This window comes from Plectropomus leopardus, chromosome 3, assembly GCF_008729295.1.
Source record: "Plectropomus leopardus isolate mb chromosome 3, YSFRI_Pleo_2.0, whole genome shotgun sequence".
Lineage (NCBI taxonomy): Eukaryota > Metazoa > Chordata > Actinopteri > Perciformes > Serranidae > Plectropomus > Plectropomus leopardus.
The window spans coordinates 15,692,417-15,710,941 of NC_056465.1; the positions used below are offsets into that span (position 1 = coordinate 15,692,417).

At 38.4% G+C, this 18,525-nt stretch overlaps 1 protein-coding gene across 2 annotated transcripts in view; it reads left to right on the plus strand.

Moving 5' to 3' along the window:
* LOC121965149 (cAMP-specific 3',5'-cyclic phosphodiesterase 4D-like) overlaps positions 1-18,525 on the plus strand; it is a 118,115-nt gene that overhangs the window by 21,674 nt on the left and 77,916 nt on the right. Inside the window, exon 3 of one of the 2 annotated variants that reach the window (XM_042515318.1) lies at positions 1,102-1,304. In XM_042515318.1, coding sequence (XP_042371252.1) covers positions 1,102-1,304 — 203 coding nt within the window. Of the gene's footprint in view, positions 1-1,101; positions 1,305-4,288; positions 4,587-18,525 lie in introns of those variants that run through there. The other variant, XM_042515324.1, reaches the window with a different exon arrangement.

An 18,525-nucleotide genomic window follows, 5' to 3' on the forward strand; every position in this document is an offset into this window, starting at 1 on the left:
GATGATTCTCTCTTGACCAGTCAGCGGACTGCTGTGTTTCAAGCAAGCACCTTTTAGTATAAAATCAGTGATCCAGGCACCTCAACGGAGGGATGACGAAGAATGGTACCATCCACGTGTTTGATAATGGAAATGCAAAAATAACTGTTCTAATATGTAACAAACTGAGCTGAACCTTGATGGAAATGAGGCTAATGACAATGCTAACATGCTGATGTTTACCATCTTAGTTTATCATATCAACAGGCTAACTTCTGCTAACTAGCACAAAGTACAGCTGAGACTAATGGAAATGTTACTTGTACAGGTCATTAACAAATGTATTGGACACATTGAAATTTTGACCTCATGGTGGTGCTAGAGCAGTGATACTCGAGTTTTGGCCCACTTGCCAAATCTAGCCTACAACAGGGGAAGGATTTACAAAGCATCAGAATAGAGCTTTTTTCACCAATAAAGTAGCCAGGGAAAAATCTTAATTAATAAAAGCATTTTCAACTAAAATGCAGCTGTAGCTATAAAATGCAGTAAAATATCTGATCTATAAATCATAGTATCAATCCTTACGCCATTTGAATTTAGTTAATAAGTTAAGTGAATAGGTCAGTTAATTTGAAAATAAAAAATATAAAAAAATAATGTGTACAAAATGTATTGTGCCCATCCACTGATTGCCAGACTAAGGTAGCCAAATAGAGCCATAATACTGGCACAGTTGGAAAAATCTGCTGAATTATATATGCATCATACAGAGAGGCATTTGTGACATAAAGTGTTGCTGATTGATATCATTCAGGTTGGCTAAGTATTAGAAACACCTCTCAGTATAATGAAATACAAGTAACAGCACAACAAACAAAGTCCAGCATCCAAATCATTATTAAGTTGAACAAATACCTCTCTAAAACCTTTCAAAGAAAATTGAACATTATAACCTTTATAGCTTCAGAGTTTATTGCAGGGCTGCTGTATTATTATATGTTTTAGTTAGGCATATTTACTACATTGTATGTTGAGTTTTCATTTTCTCTGTTTGTTATGCATTGATGACTGACATTTTGAACACGTGTGTTCTTTCTCTCTCTTTCTCTCTGGGTGCAGGGTCGCCGGGAGTCCCTGCCTGTGGTCCACCAGGTGGTGCGGCGGCGTTTCTCTGGGTCAGTGCAGCTGCCTCCTCTGTCAAGAAGACACTCCTGCCAGGAGCACCCATGTGACACGCGGCGGATGTCTGCAACACACGCTCTGCCTCTGGACCGTCTGGAAGTGCTGTACAGCCGAGCATTGGCCAGTCGTGATGACCACCGGTCAGTGACACACATACACACTTCTTTTGCTTAATTAATTTAACAGAATGAAAGCTGCTCTTGGTGGTTTGCATTGCTTTGCATTACATATTATGAGGATCAAGAGCTTTTGCTGCTGATTCTTATGCTTTTGTAACACTGTTGATTGTTGGTGCAACTACCACATTAGCGCATTTTGAATGCTGCTTGGTGAAGTTCATGCAACATATTGTCTTCTGAAAAGAATGGGTTTTTTGTAATTCATCATAAGGAGTTATTGTTTTGGTGTGTTTGGTTTTGATTTGGAGCATCTGTTGCCCTGCATCACCAAGGCAAATGGTGTGTATCCAGCTCTGCGCTGATGCTTTTTCTAGGATATTTTGTTGATCAGTCAGTGTGATGGAAAAGGAGCAAAATCCATGAAAATCTTGCAATACAGTTATTTCTAACAACAGAACCCAGCTTTCTATCTCTCTCTCTTCCTTCCTTCCTTCCTTCCTCTGTCTAAGGTCAGCGGGCAGAGTTATGTCAGCTCATTAGCTCTGACTCCTCTCCTTGTATGTCAGTATTTGGTTCAGTACAGGTGAACAGGGAGAAAACATCAGGGTTTCTGTCTGAACAACTGAAGCTTTCTGAGTGAATGACGCACACACACGCTGAAGAAGGGCAGAATGTGTTTGGTGTTCTCAGGTGATAATGAAAGCCTTCTTTCTCTTATATGCCTGGTAATTGCAGAAGCAGGAAGAACCCTTTCACTAAAAGATCAGAGGTGTGTGTGTGTCTTTTCCTGTCTATACAATACTGTATCTCTTTTTCCTCTTTGGATACAACAGTTTATAGTCTTCACGCTGGAACATTTAGAAACATCATATACTATGTGTGTGCTCTCCAGACATGAATGATAGGAGTGAACATAATTTTGTCATTTGAAAGTTGCTTTCCCACCATGCTAATAAAACTGAATTTATTAGAATTTATGGCCTGCAGCCAAATCTTTTAGTAAGTAATTAAAGAACTGCAGGCTACTAGTTTAATAAAATGTTTTGTTGTCTACTGAAACGCGCCGTACTTAATCAAAACTGGCTTAAATTTATAAATACCAATGACAGTTTTCATCAGATTGAGCAATCTGAGCAATCCATTTATCATTTTACAAGTTATCTTAAAATGTCATTGGCCCTCAGTGCATGACAGAAATGTTAAAATGGTTTCCATACAGCCCCAAATGGCTGTGCAAAATCAGCATGAGTATTCAAGCATAGCCTTTTATTATCTATGGTGCCGCAGTCTAAAATCAATTAGGTTTACAAGTCAACTAATGAGCGCCCAGAAATTTTTCATGGGGGGATCAGACAGAGCCACTGAAAATCTTTGGTTGGCACACCTAAACCAAAAGCCTGAAGTAAATTTCAAGACCTTTATTGTGGTGTTGTAGTATATCAGCTAGTTGAGAGCTATATCAAAACAGAGAGTTAAAGAGTCATATGGATACACTTTGGTTTCTTATTTCATAGTTAATCCTACTATAAAATGAAGACAACTCTGTCTGTCTGTCTGTCTGTCTACGCAATTATCTCCTCACTGGTTTGCCCAGTCAGTCTGAAATTGCACATGTGCATTGAGAAATGCCATAGGTAGAGACTAACAAAGCCATTTGTCTCACTGCTCATGCTCTTTTTTGTGTAAAAATACTTCATAGATGATGTTGACTTGCTTCTTCTTCTGCCTGTGGAGTTAATGAGTGAAAACACGGACAGTGCCACTTTTTCATGTTTTTCAAAGCGGTTAAAAAACTTTACTGTTATGAAGCGATTTTTTTTAGGTTGTTTATTTGTATATTGTAAGTCTCCACCAATGTATAGGTCTGTGGTCTGCACAAGGGTGTGGCATGCAAATCTCCTGTTTATCTTTATACAATGTGATGAAACACAGCTGGTTGAAGTTTTTCTCTTTACTGGTTCCTGTAGAGCAGGGTAGGATAGGTCTTTATTCAGCATGTGTAAACATTCAGTAGGTGCTACATGCTGGCTAACATTACCTGGCTAACCCATTTCAACCTCTCCAGGTAATGAGTATCAGTAAAACACATGTCCAAGGTACAACATTTAGCTGAAAATCTAAAACCAGCCTGAAAATGAAGGAAATCTGAAACGATAGCATGACAGTCTATGGAGCATACTGTGTTGTTGTCAGACCTTTGTTGGACCGAGCTGATGCTGTACTGTGATTGGCCAGTCTTAGCGAAGAATCAGTTGTATCAGGTGCGCTATGGCCCCTCCGGCCTTCCCATAGGGGCGCCACTGAGGCTATTAACTGAAATGTTGTACCTGTGTACACTTGTTTTAGTATATTTACTCTGGACTCCCTTGGAAGTAATTAAGATACGAGTGGATTATACTGGCAAGAAAGAGTGAATTGAAGTGAATTTTGCAGAGCCCTAAGTGATGCCTTCAACTTAATTTTTTTCTTGTCCAAACGGCACTTTTCAAATGAATCAGCAAACATAGCCTACATATATTAAGAAACTAAACTAGCATAGGCTGTATATATTATCCCATATAACTGACTTGACGTAGGCTACAGTGTCAACCAAATTGTTGTCCTTTAATTTAATATCTGTCCACTAATTTATTAATGTTTCACCAAAACGAAGAGTTTTTCTAACAGAGGACAGAGAGGTCGAACAGCTTGCAGATGAAATGTATGTGGGCCTGCCTACATTTTTTTGTGTTGATTTTGGATGAATAGTGATGATTGGCAGTGTGACCAAGAAACAGATGGAAAACTGACGTAGAGAGTGACCAGCGAACAATGACGACTATAAAAGGAGAGATACACTAAGACAAAGATGAACAGAGAGTGAAGGCGGAGAGAGAGAGACACAGAGAGCTGTATACTGACTGCGCGGCTCAGAGTCGTTTTCAGCACTCCTGCTCGTAGACAGCAGCAGCGCACTACAATGCCGCGCGCGCAGCTCTCTGTCAATATAACGGTTTGAAGCGCGGGGCGTGCTCCTCAGACTCGCAGACAGCCGGTTCCTCAACGCTTTTCTTCATTCAAAACTCAGTGTATATCGCAAGAAAACGAGCAAAAGTAAAAAATGGAGTGTGCCACGTTGAGCAGAGAGGGAGCGGGTCTCGCCAAGCCGCCAAAACATCTGTGGCGGCAACCCAGGACTCACATACGGATCAAACAGCGCTTCAACTCGGACACCGAGCGCTACCTGTGCCGCAACCGGACCCTGGAGAAGCTGCGACCCGGGCTGAAGAAACCCCGCATGTCCTGGCCCTCCCCGTTAAAACGGTAAACTGTTTACCACCTGAAGTGTCTTGACAAACCATACCTTAACTCGGCGCACTTGTTTACTTAAATTAAAAAAAAAAAAAAGGATTAAGTTATGGAGAACAAGTCCAAATTTAGACCAGACTGGAGCAATAAGTGATGACTACAATTAGCCTACAGTTTGTTCACCATGACTGCTGCCCGTTATTTTGGTGTCATGACATGCTGAATATGAAGACAGGGTGCGTTCAATTGACAATTTAGATAAAGGCAAAAATCTGAAAAGACTAACACGATGTAGTTAGGCTACAGTATTTAATAAGTCTGCTTAATTACAAGAGATATATCATAAAAACATTGCTTTTTATTCGTGGAGTAATCTAGGATTTGTGCTTAACTTTATTTGTACAAACCAAGACATAAAAGACTGTCTTATCTACCTCCACATAGCCTACCTTACATTAGTCTGTTTGTTAAGACACAAACAAAAAATACAGAGAACATGAGCAATGCAATAAAACACACACACGCACGCACGCACGCACACACACACACACACACACAAAAAGTCAGAACAAAATGGCTTCTTCAAACTGAAGTCAGTATTTATTGTGACCTTCCTTTACACGTACTTCTTAAACTCTCTTGGGCAGACTATCTTGAAGTTTTCTAAAATAATCTTATACCACAAGATTAGTATTGTAAGTCTAATATTTTCTGCCGAAGAGAGTTCAGGACTTGCAACTTTAGCCTGATTAAGTTGTTTTTTCTGACATATTTACATTTTTAATACTGTATACATATTTCCTGTATGTTCTAGTTGTAATTTAGTAAAGAGACTACTAAGAAATATGTAAGCCTATTATAATATTACTAAAATAACAAAGTTTAAGGTGGCCTAAGACTTTTGCACAGTACTGTCGTTAACACTGACTACCAGAAGACAAAGTGGATGAATTATTCATTTCTAGATGTTATTATTTTATAGATTTTTAGTTGCTAGATGTAACCTTGGTCATCAATCTCTGCTGGCTGCCATAGCAGAAAGTCTCTGCCTCCTCTGTGTTGCTTTCCACCAAAACCTCTTAACTGTGCAGCTGACATAAATTCACGATTAATGATGTCAGACGGTTGGTGAAGCACTCTCTTCTAAAATATTGCTGAATTATCTGATAGGCTGTAACAATGGAGTCATAAAATTATCAGGGCTCTGAGCGCTCCCCTAAATGTCATTATGTTTAAGATATTGAAACAGTAAATCGTCAGTCGAGTTTGTTAAAACCTTTCTTTAAATCTTAATGCTATCCAGTGTCTTCTTTCAGTCATATTTGAAATGTTTCTCAAATAAATACACAATAGAAAGAATGAATGAATAAACTCAGATGGTAAGAAATCCTTTAAAAAATGTGAAGGTGTGAGTGCATTGCTCACCTAGTGACTTGTCATGTTAATCTTAATACTCCCCTTAAATTTTCCGTAAACCTGTTGACATCATCATAGGTTATCTTTTCCACAGTATATCTGCCTGTACTGCTGGAGGTCACAGTTATGCTGAATGTCTTAATGATATCAGACCAGGGTTTGAAATTAGCACCATTCAAATGCTATTAAAATATGCAAAGCTGCTTCATTCACTATCCCAAGTCACTATGGTAATCTACTGAATGGCCGGAAGATTTTGGAATCAACTAACCGTGGTGGCAAGTGGACAAAAAAGTTAATTTCCCTGTATCAGACACAATATTTTTTCATAGCTGAACTAGTATATCCACTAGTGTTTGTCACTTTTGATTTTGTGTTCATGGAAATTTTAGGCTATCAATAAGATTTGTGAAAGAGTTCAATGTATTTGAAGAATGCATGATTGCACAATAGCCTGATGGATATCCAGTAACTTCTTGGAGCCTGTCAAGGCAGTCAGTTTGCCTATGCTCCAATAAGTCGGTATAGCAAATAATGCAAAGCACTGAGGTGGTGGTGGCTGTGAGCAATACATTGCACCGAATAACTTGTATCCTTGGGAATGTCTCTGATGTGTTCGGTAAACATGGTAGAGGGCTTCAGAGACCAGGTTCACATGACTCCTCGAGCTGTTGCTGACCTGTTACGCAGTGTAACTCCGTGGGTAGAGGAAACCAGAGACACTACATAGAATGTTTCAGATTGTATTCTTGACCATTTGCAAAGTATGCAATTACCATTTATTGAGAGTTCAGAAAAGAATAATTAGATCTCACCATTATCACAATAAATGAGACTCCCAACATGTAGCAAAATAAAGACGGCTGTAATTTTGGTAGATGTTTTGGATTAAAAGTCCATGAAATAACACACTGTGATTGAGTGGGTGTCTCCTGCAGAGGTTGTCTCTTCTTCAGGCTGGGCTTTTTGTGCTACTCTTTGCACTTTGAGGGATGATGGAGGGGATGTCAGTGATGGTTTAGCTAGCACTAAACTGCTCTGTAAACCTCGTCAGTCAGGCTGATGGAGGGCTCAGACTCCCTCTGCCTCAGTGTGTCATTCCTCACTCATTCGTACCCGAGCACTGCCAGGGAAGAGATTGATGGCTGGTGTTTTTGCCTCGCCTCTATTTGTGTTATTTTACAGTTCTTAATTTGACAAAACAGCCTTGTTTTGGGGGTAGAAATATTTGAAAACACAGAAAAGAGAAAGAAATAGGGAGATGGAGAAAGCATTTTTTTTTAATATTTTATTACAGTGACATAAGTCTTGGTTAAAAATGTATCTTATCCAATATTGGTTTGGTGAAAACTCATTTTGTGGGACATCTAGGTTTCTGGGTAGAGATTTAACGCCATGCTACAGTAGACACTGGCTACTGGCAAATACTGGTCCTCCAAATTTGAACTGTGTCTTTGTGTTCCCTACAAGAAAGAAAGAGAAAAGCTTGAGTGTGAAAGACATTAAAACATCTCTGTGATTGGCTAAGTTGAGCAGGCATGAAAACTGCTGTCAGTTCAGCTCTGCTCCCCAGACGCCGCTTACTGTCAGCAAGCAGTGCTGCGGATCGTCTCACCTCAGAGGCTTTTCACACTCAAGCCGAAGTGCTGTTTTAGTCCCCTGATGCACTGAGAAGATAATTGCCAAGAAAGTTGTTTCAAACATGTTTGGTGCTTTCAGTCCTCAGTAAAGCATGGACTCTTCAGTGTGATGTACATATCAGTATTTGCACTGACATATGTCATGTACAATTATTTGTTTGTGTATTGCGGTACTTAAGGTATACCTGGCTTATGCTGACTCTTATCAGTATGTGTCATATTTCTTCTACCTCCTCTAGTAATTCTGGACATGCCTTAAAAAGACAGTCATTTCTCATCTGGCTAGTCAATTTTGATATTTTCTGTTAGACTTATCTGAGCTTCCTGTTTGGATCTGCATTGGTAGTTTATTCCCATTTCGATGGTTTCTAAAAACAGATTTTTCTTTGTCCACTCTGTGTTTACCATCCTCCTCCTCTGTGACTGGTTTGGAAGATCTGCAGCTCTTGGCCTTGTTTACATATTTTAGAGATTTTCTTTTCTTCGTTGGCATTTTTACTTTTATTTTTGACAGCTTAAAACATTGAGAAACAGGGAGGTTTGAAATGCTGATATCGTACCGGACATCGGGCTACTAGGTTGCCCCTCTTTTACACATTTTATGTGTTTTTTGTTATCTCAATCTGTTTGCTGTCTGATCATCTGAAATGCATTTAAGTTGTTTTTTTTTGTGTGATATTTTTGGATTTTTATAGGTTTGTCTAATGCATTTCTATTTCACGTGACTGCAATGAGAAAGTTAAAATGATAAGATAAACAATTTCCCCTTTGTCACCTCTCACATTCAAAAGCTGAGTGCTTACACTGCAATAGTTTCTTTTTCCTTTTCTTTGGTTAAATGTCCATTCATTTCATGCAAGAAGTATGTTTTTATTGTTTTAAATTTACATGTGTAGATCCCATCAGGGCTGACATTGTTTCACTCTGATAGAATATATGGATCACAAATAAAAAGATTCGATCCGAGCATGTCATTATTGAGCATAAAGTTCTAATATGTGACTTAACCTACTGTATTCATCATGATGAGGTAAGGATGACACGATACATCTGGGTGATGTTTAGACTGAAACTACAGCGTAAAAAGTGAGACAAAAAATACCTTAATGTCACAATCTCGTCTAAAATTTCATAAGGATTCAATAAAAATTGAGCATAAAGCAGTATAAGCATTCTACTATGACTCTTCTCACATCATTTCGATGGGTATCATCCCTCAGATTTCATGCCTAAAATGCATGAAAATCTTAATAAAATGAAATAAAATACTTGCCCTGATAATGAAAGTGGGAACCTGGCAGTGAAATGACACAGTATGTGTGTGGAGGTGTGTGTTTGTGTCATTGCATGTGTGAAAACAAATTATAAATACAAATACTAATGGACGCTCTGTGTTCACTCACATCAGCCGCTGAAGAGTTGAACGGGCATTAAAGAAACTCAGCTGCATCAAGGCTTACTTTCTCATAATCAACACACCACCTTAAATATATCACTTCAGTTATTTTCAGACACTGTCTAGAGTCCTGCCAGTGTGGATGCTGACTGCGCTGATTGCCCAACATTTAATGATGATGGTAATGCTAACAAGTTGAGCTGTTGGTAGGAGTAAGAGCAATGAGTCAGCCAGTTTAAAGCCACCAATGACACCACTGCTTGTATTCTGCACTGAATACGTCTTCCTTTTTTCATCTCTGATGTATCATTCCAGATGACTCAGATTGGTTTTAAAAATAAAACATCCTCAATACAAGTGGGATGAAAATTTATGTAAGACCGAAATAAAACATGGTGTGAAGACACCTCTGTTTTATACCATTATATCTTAATTATAATATGTGGTCATGAGCAGCATAGATGGTGAAAGCAAAGATGGTTTGTCTTGCTGCCACTGGACTTGTAATCCTTATCTAATGTGGAGAAACGTTCACTTAATTATCTGTGCAATATTTTGATAAAAGGGTTGTGTGTGTGTGTAGGGGGGTTAAATCATTGTCATCTAATTTTGTCATTGTGTTCTCACTCTAAAATCTGATGTAGGTTAATGACGCAGCGCAGCAAGCAGAGTTTCTATGTGTTCTTTTATCCTGTGCAGCAGTTACGGTGTGAACAGTTTATCTGTAGATCCCTTCACAGCTGATCAGATTACATCAATGCATGAGAGTCTATTTGCAGGTGTTTGTAAGTGAAAGTAAAGTTTTAGACCCAGCAGTTAAGTTTCACCTTCAATGTGCCTGATGTTCTGCTGCGCCATCTCTGCCCCTTGTGCGCTATAAATATGTATGTACAGTACATATTTTCCAATATGGCTCCTAATTAACAGTCTGGGTCCAAATTTTTGGGGTCCTATTTATGGTGGTGGATGATTTAGTTGTGGCAATCACAAATAAATAAATGCGTGGAGAAACCCTGTGATTTAAAATAAAATTACATTTTAACATATTTTGTGAAATGATACTGTAGACTATTGTGTATGAAGTTATTTTTTCAAAGATATAATATTGAGTATCATAATATTTGCTGCAGGTTTAAACAACTTGTTTTTGTTCACTACAGCAGATTATTATTCTCCTAAGGTTTACACATAGCACAATTCTTCTCTGTTGACAATAATGTCAAAATTCATTTTAGATTTTCTGTCCATAGACCCAATATTAATTTTCCCTATGTTAATTGACACTTAATTCACATGCATTTCTTTATGTTATGTATTATATGTAGCCTGTCATGCTAACAGGCTCATCAGTGTCACAGAACAAGGCAAAGCCAACAGGGCAGATGCACACTACAAAGTAAATTGCCTCTCAGGCGTGGGTATAGGCTGAAGGCTGGTCTCCAGGCTGAATTGCAATGAATTATGAAGTGGAGAGTCACTGTTTTGCTCAAGGACACTTCAACATCAAGCACTGATGGTGACGGAGGCATGTCGGCTCCTAAAGGGAGTGAACTGGTGGCCTTTTGGCTATGCAGGATGTTCTCATGCTGTTATGTTTGCACGTTGGTCATTGTTTATTCCTAGTGGGTGCACCCCCAGGCTGCGAGAGGCGAAAGAGAAAAGTGTGATCCGGACCAATGGTCAACTTGAAACAGCAACGGCCTGCTTCGAAAGCCCTCCTTACACCGGGATGGTGAAAAATTGCACCTGTTGCTATGGAGCCCATTTGTTTTCCCAGGGATAATCGCATAAAGGGTTCCCCACTAGGTTATCAGAGGGGTTAAGGACAGCTATCGAGACAGAAAAACTGAATGTTAATTAACCAATATCATGTTAACAAAACACACAAAAGCTTGTTGTGTTGGCTGTTTGCCGATGGTTAGTGAAAGGTAATGTAATAGTGTTTAATGTACAGCTGCATGACCTGTAGATGCCAGTTGTTTTATGGATGTTGCTTTTAAGTTGTATTACTTAATAGAAATCATCTAACGTCACTGGGACCACCGGGAAGATGATTTTCCAGTGAAAGTAAAGGCTGATGATGGATTCTGCTTATTAATTCCCTTGTGTGTATAACACTTAGACTGCTGTCATTGTGTTGTTGGTCCATTTTTTCTTTCATTATTTCGTGGAAGGGGAATATATTCTGGTTTTTTTTGAGAACTTCTGTGGTCTGGTAGTTTTGATAATTTTTTTTTTTTTTTTACTCAAATCACTATTTAAGTGGTTCTTGATTAGAAGATTCACACCTCCAAATAAAAATATTCTAACACATTGTAGCTCTTTCTGGCCCAGGATTTAGTTCATTTCTGTATTCAGAGCTTCAGGAGATGATTATTTTACTGCTTTTTTAGTATCTAATCAAATGTCTGGTTTAGAAATCAGTACTGAGGGATTTATTGAACTAAACATAGAGATTGCATTTGAGCTATGCAGCTTATCCCTTGATAGTTACATGTCTGCCTTGCTAGATTTAGGCTGTACTCATGCACTGTTCATATGTATACCTTTTAAGAGTAATGCAGAAGGATTCAATTTAACCCACATAATAGGGAATGCTGCAATCATGTGACCAATGTGCCGACAGAAGTTAAGAAGTAGGCCTAGAATAAATACTTGAAAGGCCACATCAGAAAGCAGGTTGGGGTGGTGGATAGTTCAAACAAACACAGGACTTTCCCCCAGATGACCGTTTTTCCGGAACTGCGTGAAACCAAGTTTGGGTTTTTTAAAACAGTAACTATAACTATATCTATAACCCTTAAACCAAATCAGTTGAAAAGCAATATATATGGGTACTTAGTAGTGTTGTTGATTGATTCAGGTCAAACTTTTGACATTTGAGTGAAAGTATTATAATTCTACATATTGTGTATAGATATGCATGTGACTGCCCTCTAAAGGTTGAAACCTGGCTATAGCTGAATTTTGCATTTGGCTGATCCTGGTAGCAGCAGCCTGCCATCACTAAACCAGCCCCTTGTTGCCACTATCTCACCAACAGACTGCATTATTTGTGTGTGCGTGGAGCAGGGAAGTGCTGCTGATCGAGATGCGGCACGTTTGGATGACTGGGTATGTCCTAGCCCCCTCCCAGTCCTGACCATTTTTGAGACTTTTTTCAAATTCCAAGGAGGAGGCAGTCAAGCCTAAAGTGGAGGGCTTAGTTACAGCCAGTGTTGTCACAATTATCACACTCTTTACTGCCCTAATGAACTTTTTTTTGGCATCAATGCTTTCGTTGAGAGTTCAAGCAGTCAGGTACTCCCTTAGAGAAGTCTGAGACAGAGTCGTGATTGTAAAAGGTGAAGATGAGGGTCCAGAGGCACGGACATTGATTTATTATCATTGTGGTTTATTAAAAAGTTGACAGAAGAAACACGAAGCAGCCTGCACTCGTCCTCCACACTGTCAACCAAAGACAATCAGAGTGGTCCATGGAGACACTGTTCAGTCTCTGAGTTTGTTTTTCTTCGGGGCTGTTAGCCAGTAACAATTAGTCAGGACTCTGGAGACTTCTTTCAAATAAATGACAGGTTGAAGACAAGCTGAAAATACTCTCAACATGTTACTTTTTGGAACAAGCTCATATTGGTAAACAGCTTCAAAAGCAGCAATTTATGGAGTTATTATGTGGAAGCTCAGAATAGGTGGGTTAATGAAGGGTGCCACCATATTTTATGACAATGTTCAGTATCTTTAAATTTGACCATTAATTAAAAAAATACTTGTTATTTCCTTCATTGTATAAGGTTTTACATATTCATATTTAATTGTTGCCCTTTGTGTCAAAGTATAGATCATACACAGATACAGTATGTCTACAAGAATACGGGGTACTGAAAACACTGAGTTTGCTGACATCTACAGTAAGAGTAGCCTGACATGACAGAGACATTTAAAAATGTTAAAAAGTGAACACCTTTGCTGCATCATGAAATGTTCTTACCATGACTTCAGAGCTACTATAATGTGACAGATGATGATTGTGAGGCCAATGCCGTCTCTGTAATCTATTTCAAAGACTTCTATGATTCTATTTTATGCAAAATAACTTTCAGCCTGACATGCATAATAAAACCGTTTGTTTGAAACTAGACATAAAGCAGTGATGTAAAGGCACATTTGTTTAAAAAATGTTTGCTGCTGTCTTGCTCTCTGTGCATTTGCCCCCGGCTGGTAGTAATCTCATGCAGAACTGACAGTGTTTACTCATTTCCCAGACAGACCAGTTGCCCGTGGCAGAAACAGGTCAGGCGTTTCTTAGAAACTGCTGTTGTTGCCTGCTTGATAAACTTGTTTGTTGATTTTGCTCAGGATATGATGTTTAATGGGCTCTGATGCCCTGCTATTCTTTCATAGAATACATTTTTCACTGTCTTTCTCTCTGCAAAAGAATAATAAATGACACTCTTCAAGCCTCAGCACAGATGTAAACATAAAAAATGAAATTCCCTTAAAGCTAGACATTGTAAATTTATAAATTTACAATGTACGTTATTCATCCACTGATGCTGTGTGCTGACTTTCACTCTAACCTTTTGAAAATTACTTTAAAAGCAAAAAGAGGCTACCCTATTTAATTTGATTTGGAAAATTTGATAAAATACATAGTAAAGGAACCACTTCTGCATGTTCCACTATATTACACTGTATGCAAAAAGATAATGCAGGGGGCGTTGTCATGATACTGGAATTTCTGACTTTGATGCGATATCTTGAAAATATTGACATTCGTTACTATTTTTGATACCATGGGGAACATTTGACACTTAAGGTATACAAGTTAAATTTCTTTTATTAGGTGAGGCTATAACATGCCATTAAAGTACAATGACTGTGGTAAATATTAACAATTAGTGAGCGAGAAAGTACAGGTGGTAGCGGAGTATCGATATTGTGGAAACTGAGTATTGAAACCATTCAAGATCAGTATGTATTCTTAAATCAATATTTTGACAAAGTTTTCACAGCAACACTTTGTAAGAAATTGTTCCCTAAAACCCTTATTGTTTTACATTGCCTGCCTTCATGTAATACAAAAAAGTGACTTAAGCATGGAGATTGATTAGGCATTTTTGTACCGGAGGAACTATTCCTAGTTCCAAGAACACCCTTTTTTATTGTGTCTGAACCACAGGAACAATTGTAGCTTTTCTAGGGACTTTTTTAGCTTCGGTTTCAGTGTTGGCACTCTCCCAGCACAAGAGGAACCATGGGTGACTTTAGTGTATGGCCATTGGTCAAACACATGAGCCACTGCATCATTACCAAATGCCATTTTTAAAAAACAGCTGATTGGAACAGTTGGTTGTTCTTACTGTATGTTGTGCAGAACCACTGGCCGGCTTTCATCACTTGTACATTTCTATGGCAAACAGAGAAAAACCCTTGAAGAGGGAACGTAGTGCTCGAGGATCGCCCCAGTGAGCAGTTTCTCTCAGGGTGTCCCCAGAACAGAAAACACTGATTATCTCAACTCAAAGGTTTTTTAAACTTAGAGTTTGCAATCAAAATTGCCCCCTCTGAAATTGTGTTGAAACAATTTTCCATCCTTTTATGGGACAGTTTGCTGGGATCTGACTACAAAATGTCAGCCCAATTATGGCCTGACCTGTCTGACAAGAGCTCTTGGAATGAAAACGAGTGTTGGATGTGAAATTTTCTAATTTTATTCCTTGTAGCATGTCATATGGGAAGACAGCATGCAGAACTGCATAATGTAAACAATGTAGGAAAATTGCTACTGACAGTACAGGCCCTGAGTGGAATATTTCCCAGTCAGCCCATGACAATTAATTATGAATGCCACGAATGCCAAATAAACAGGAAATTAAAAAAAAAAACAAACAACAACAAAAAAAAAAAACGCCACAGACACGATTTGCAATGTGAAAAATGTCTTTTATTATCTCTCCAGTGGCATCCCACTCACAAGAGAGAAAGTGAATTGTATCCAAATGGCACCAGCAGGCGGTTCAATCTTAGCATCAGGCAGCAGTGTCGCCTCACAGCAAGAAGGTCACTGTGGAGACTGCATGCTCTCTCTGTCCATTTCATACCAAAAGACACATATGTTGCATTTTAGGAATATACCTGTTTTTGCCTTCAAACTGGAGCTGGTCCTGGCTCTAGTCCATACTGGGGCATTCACTCCTTCACATTTGTAAGGATCGTTCTTAAGTTTTAGGAGATGAGGAAGAATAAATTGACTCATATAACCTATTCTGTGAGTCATTAGAAATAGAAAAGATTCTTTGTAATGGACACATGATTGTTTGAGGAAGCAGAAGACTCTAATATCAACCAAGTTCTTTGTTATTATTTGGAAAAATCCAAAGGTGTTTTTTTATTTTTCTGCAGCAGTGTGGGTTGTGGGGTGATGTGCCATGTATTTTTGAGTTACATGCAATCACAACAGCAAGTAAGGTTTCTGATCCATCTGGCAACTTCTATTCAATAGTCTGGTAATGGAGCACTACAGGAGATGAGTAAAGCACTTCTTGTCCATGTATTCAGTGCCCACTGATTCAGTCAAGGTACAAAAGATCAGAGAAATGAATGTAGTTGCTCTTGCTAAACCTTGGCCAAGACCAAACATTACTCAAACAATACAATAGATATTTGCATCCACATCCTTGCACTGACCTCGCTCTTGTCAGAGGCAATTATAGAGAGCTCTTAGACAGCACACACCCATGCCAAAACTGAGCAGTTTCAACACCCAGCAGTTATCAAACTCAGCACTACCAGCGAAATTTCAGGATAAAATATAGTTTATTATTAACGAAAGACAGCCTCTGAATTTCAGATTGGGTCTCTTTTTCAGGATTTTAAAGCTCTGACAAACACCAGAATTGGTTGAAATATGTTGGCTCTTTTAATGATTTAGACACTACAAGAAAGGCTTTTAATGTACATGATCCTCATTTTCTACAGTTTGAAATTTTCTAACGTTTGAACCTGATTTGAAATGGGCCAGTGGAAAAACTACATTAAACTAAAACTGGCAAAACTGCCTTTTATTTTTCCTGGACTCCACATTTTGACCTTTCAACCTCAGTTTATTTTTCCAGTAATAAATACAGTTTTCAGCACCATGGGATATTAAAATAATTTGTTCGACTTGATTAGACTGACTAAAATTTGGACACATACCCTTTTTTTCCAACCTACATAGAACAGGTTTTCTGATTTCCACAACTAATTTTGAACCTTTCAAAACACTTAACCAAAAATTAACTGTTTCACAACCCAGACAGTTGGTTCTCAGCTGGATCCAAAAAATAGTATGTTTCTTTTAACCTGAAGTGTGAACTGTGACAACATCAGTGTCATATTCTACATATTGGAAAGGGAGGATGGAGAGGCCATCAATGCCAGTCAAGTGAAAAATGATTGGTAAAAAAGAACATGCAATGGTCTCATTATTAGTTGCCCCATGCTGGGTTTATTTTTGGATAAAAACAAATATCTGTAATAATGAAGCAAAAGTTTGCACGTAATCGATGCGATCTGCCACTTGCCTACTACTGTTTATGGCTTTTGTGAATTTTGCAATGCCCTCCGTTGATGACACATCCTAGTTTATAATGGTTCTCCAAAAACTGGTGGAAACACGGAGCAGTTCATTAGATAGTGCCTCTGCCCCAAAAGTCCTAAATAGAGCCAGTTTGAGAACCAGCTGATCTTGTGAAAAAGCGATATCAGTGGACCTGGGAAGACTTCTGGTCCATATCCTCTGTAATAGACTATAAACTGGGCAGTAAATGGACATTGAACATCTGACTGATACTCATGTGCAGCAGGTGTTTTATGTTAAGCCAAACCAACATCACATTTTCATAAAATACTGTGGTGCAAAAAACCCCACCAAAATCAACATTCTTGTAAGTCTCTAAACTGATATCAGAAAGACAATTTACTAAAGAAAAAACAGGTAACAGCTCTGAACCACTCCAAACTCTCCATTTACTTTCATTTGGGAGATGTGTTTATATAGATTTACTATTAAAGCATTTTTTTGTGTGCCTAAAGTCAGTTAACTATACAGTCTATGGTACAGGAGGAAGCCTGCACAAAACGTGGCGACTGTAAATATTCTGAACACTGAAATCAACATCTGGTACTGTAAGCCACATCAGGAGTTTATTAAAATGCAGCTATTTTTGAGATATTTGCCACTTCACCTGCTATTTGCTCATTGGCAACAGCTTAGTCACCTTCTCCCCTCCCTGTGCCCGCCTCACACAGAAACAATAAATCTGTAAGGCCTGTAATTGCTTTAGCTTGACTGGTAATATGAGAAGCTAGGACAACAGATCCATTCCAGGAGCAAACAGGAGGCGGTAGGCATAATGACTCTGATTCATCACTTCCATGCAGATCTGTTGGTGTGTTGAGTCGAGGGGTATCTGTGCTGATTACTGGCATCTTGCAGGGAAACAGTCGTCTCCCTGTCACTGTTGCAGCATGTTAATCATCATCATATCATTGCCAAATAAACTGTGATGCATCAGTTTAATTGTCAGAAACAAAAGAGATTATCGTATAAGCAATAAATAGCCTCCATCTCATATCTCTTGTTGTACATGATATTTTAATACGACCTAGGTAAATGAAGCAGAATATTTAATAGTGTAATAGTGTCAATTTAATGAAAAAATGCAAGCAGTCTTTCAAAATCAAGACAGCCATGAAAAAATCTTAGTGAAATAGCAAACTGTGGATTTGTGATGTAGTTTGTGTTGAGGCTATACTATAGACAACAGTTGCGCTCATAAATGGACATAACCCTGGCAGAAAAATGCTATTTTTCTATGAAATAAGAGTCCTCGTGCAGAAAACCGATCTTAATTCGGGGTAGTGGTCAAAGGAAGCCATTTATTATCACACACTTGTGTGCTCACTTTAAAAGATAATAAAAACTCTAATGTTTGGAGGCGGTGTGAGTTACAGCGCAGTAAATTTAGTCAAAAATTGATGGCAGTATGAATGCAGCATGTTATCATAAAATACTAGAGGACAATTTTCATTTATCAGCCCGGATGCTACGTATGGGATACACTTGGACTCTCCAAAATGACATATTCAAAACACAAGGCCAAGTTGACCCTTAAGTCAACTATGAGTGCCCATCACAGTCTCATGACCTCAGTATTATTGAGCCACTTTGATTGCCACTATTAGTTGTTACTTTAACAACAACTATTCTTCCTGGGGTCCACAAAAACAAAACAAGACGTACAAGATTAATCAAATATACATTGGTAATAAAAAACATAGATAAAAAAATATAATCACAACAAACCAGGAGCAAAAATAATTCATAGTGTATGAGTACAAAGATAGTTTAAAATAGTTTACTTAAAGCAATCTACCTTGACATTTTCTACTTAAGTCAATTAATCAGTCGCACACATACAAAACGTTACATATAGAAGAAACTGAATTCATAAATTGT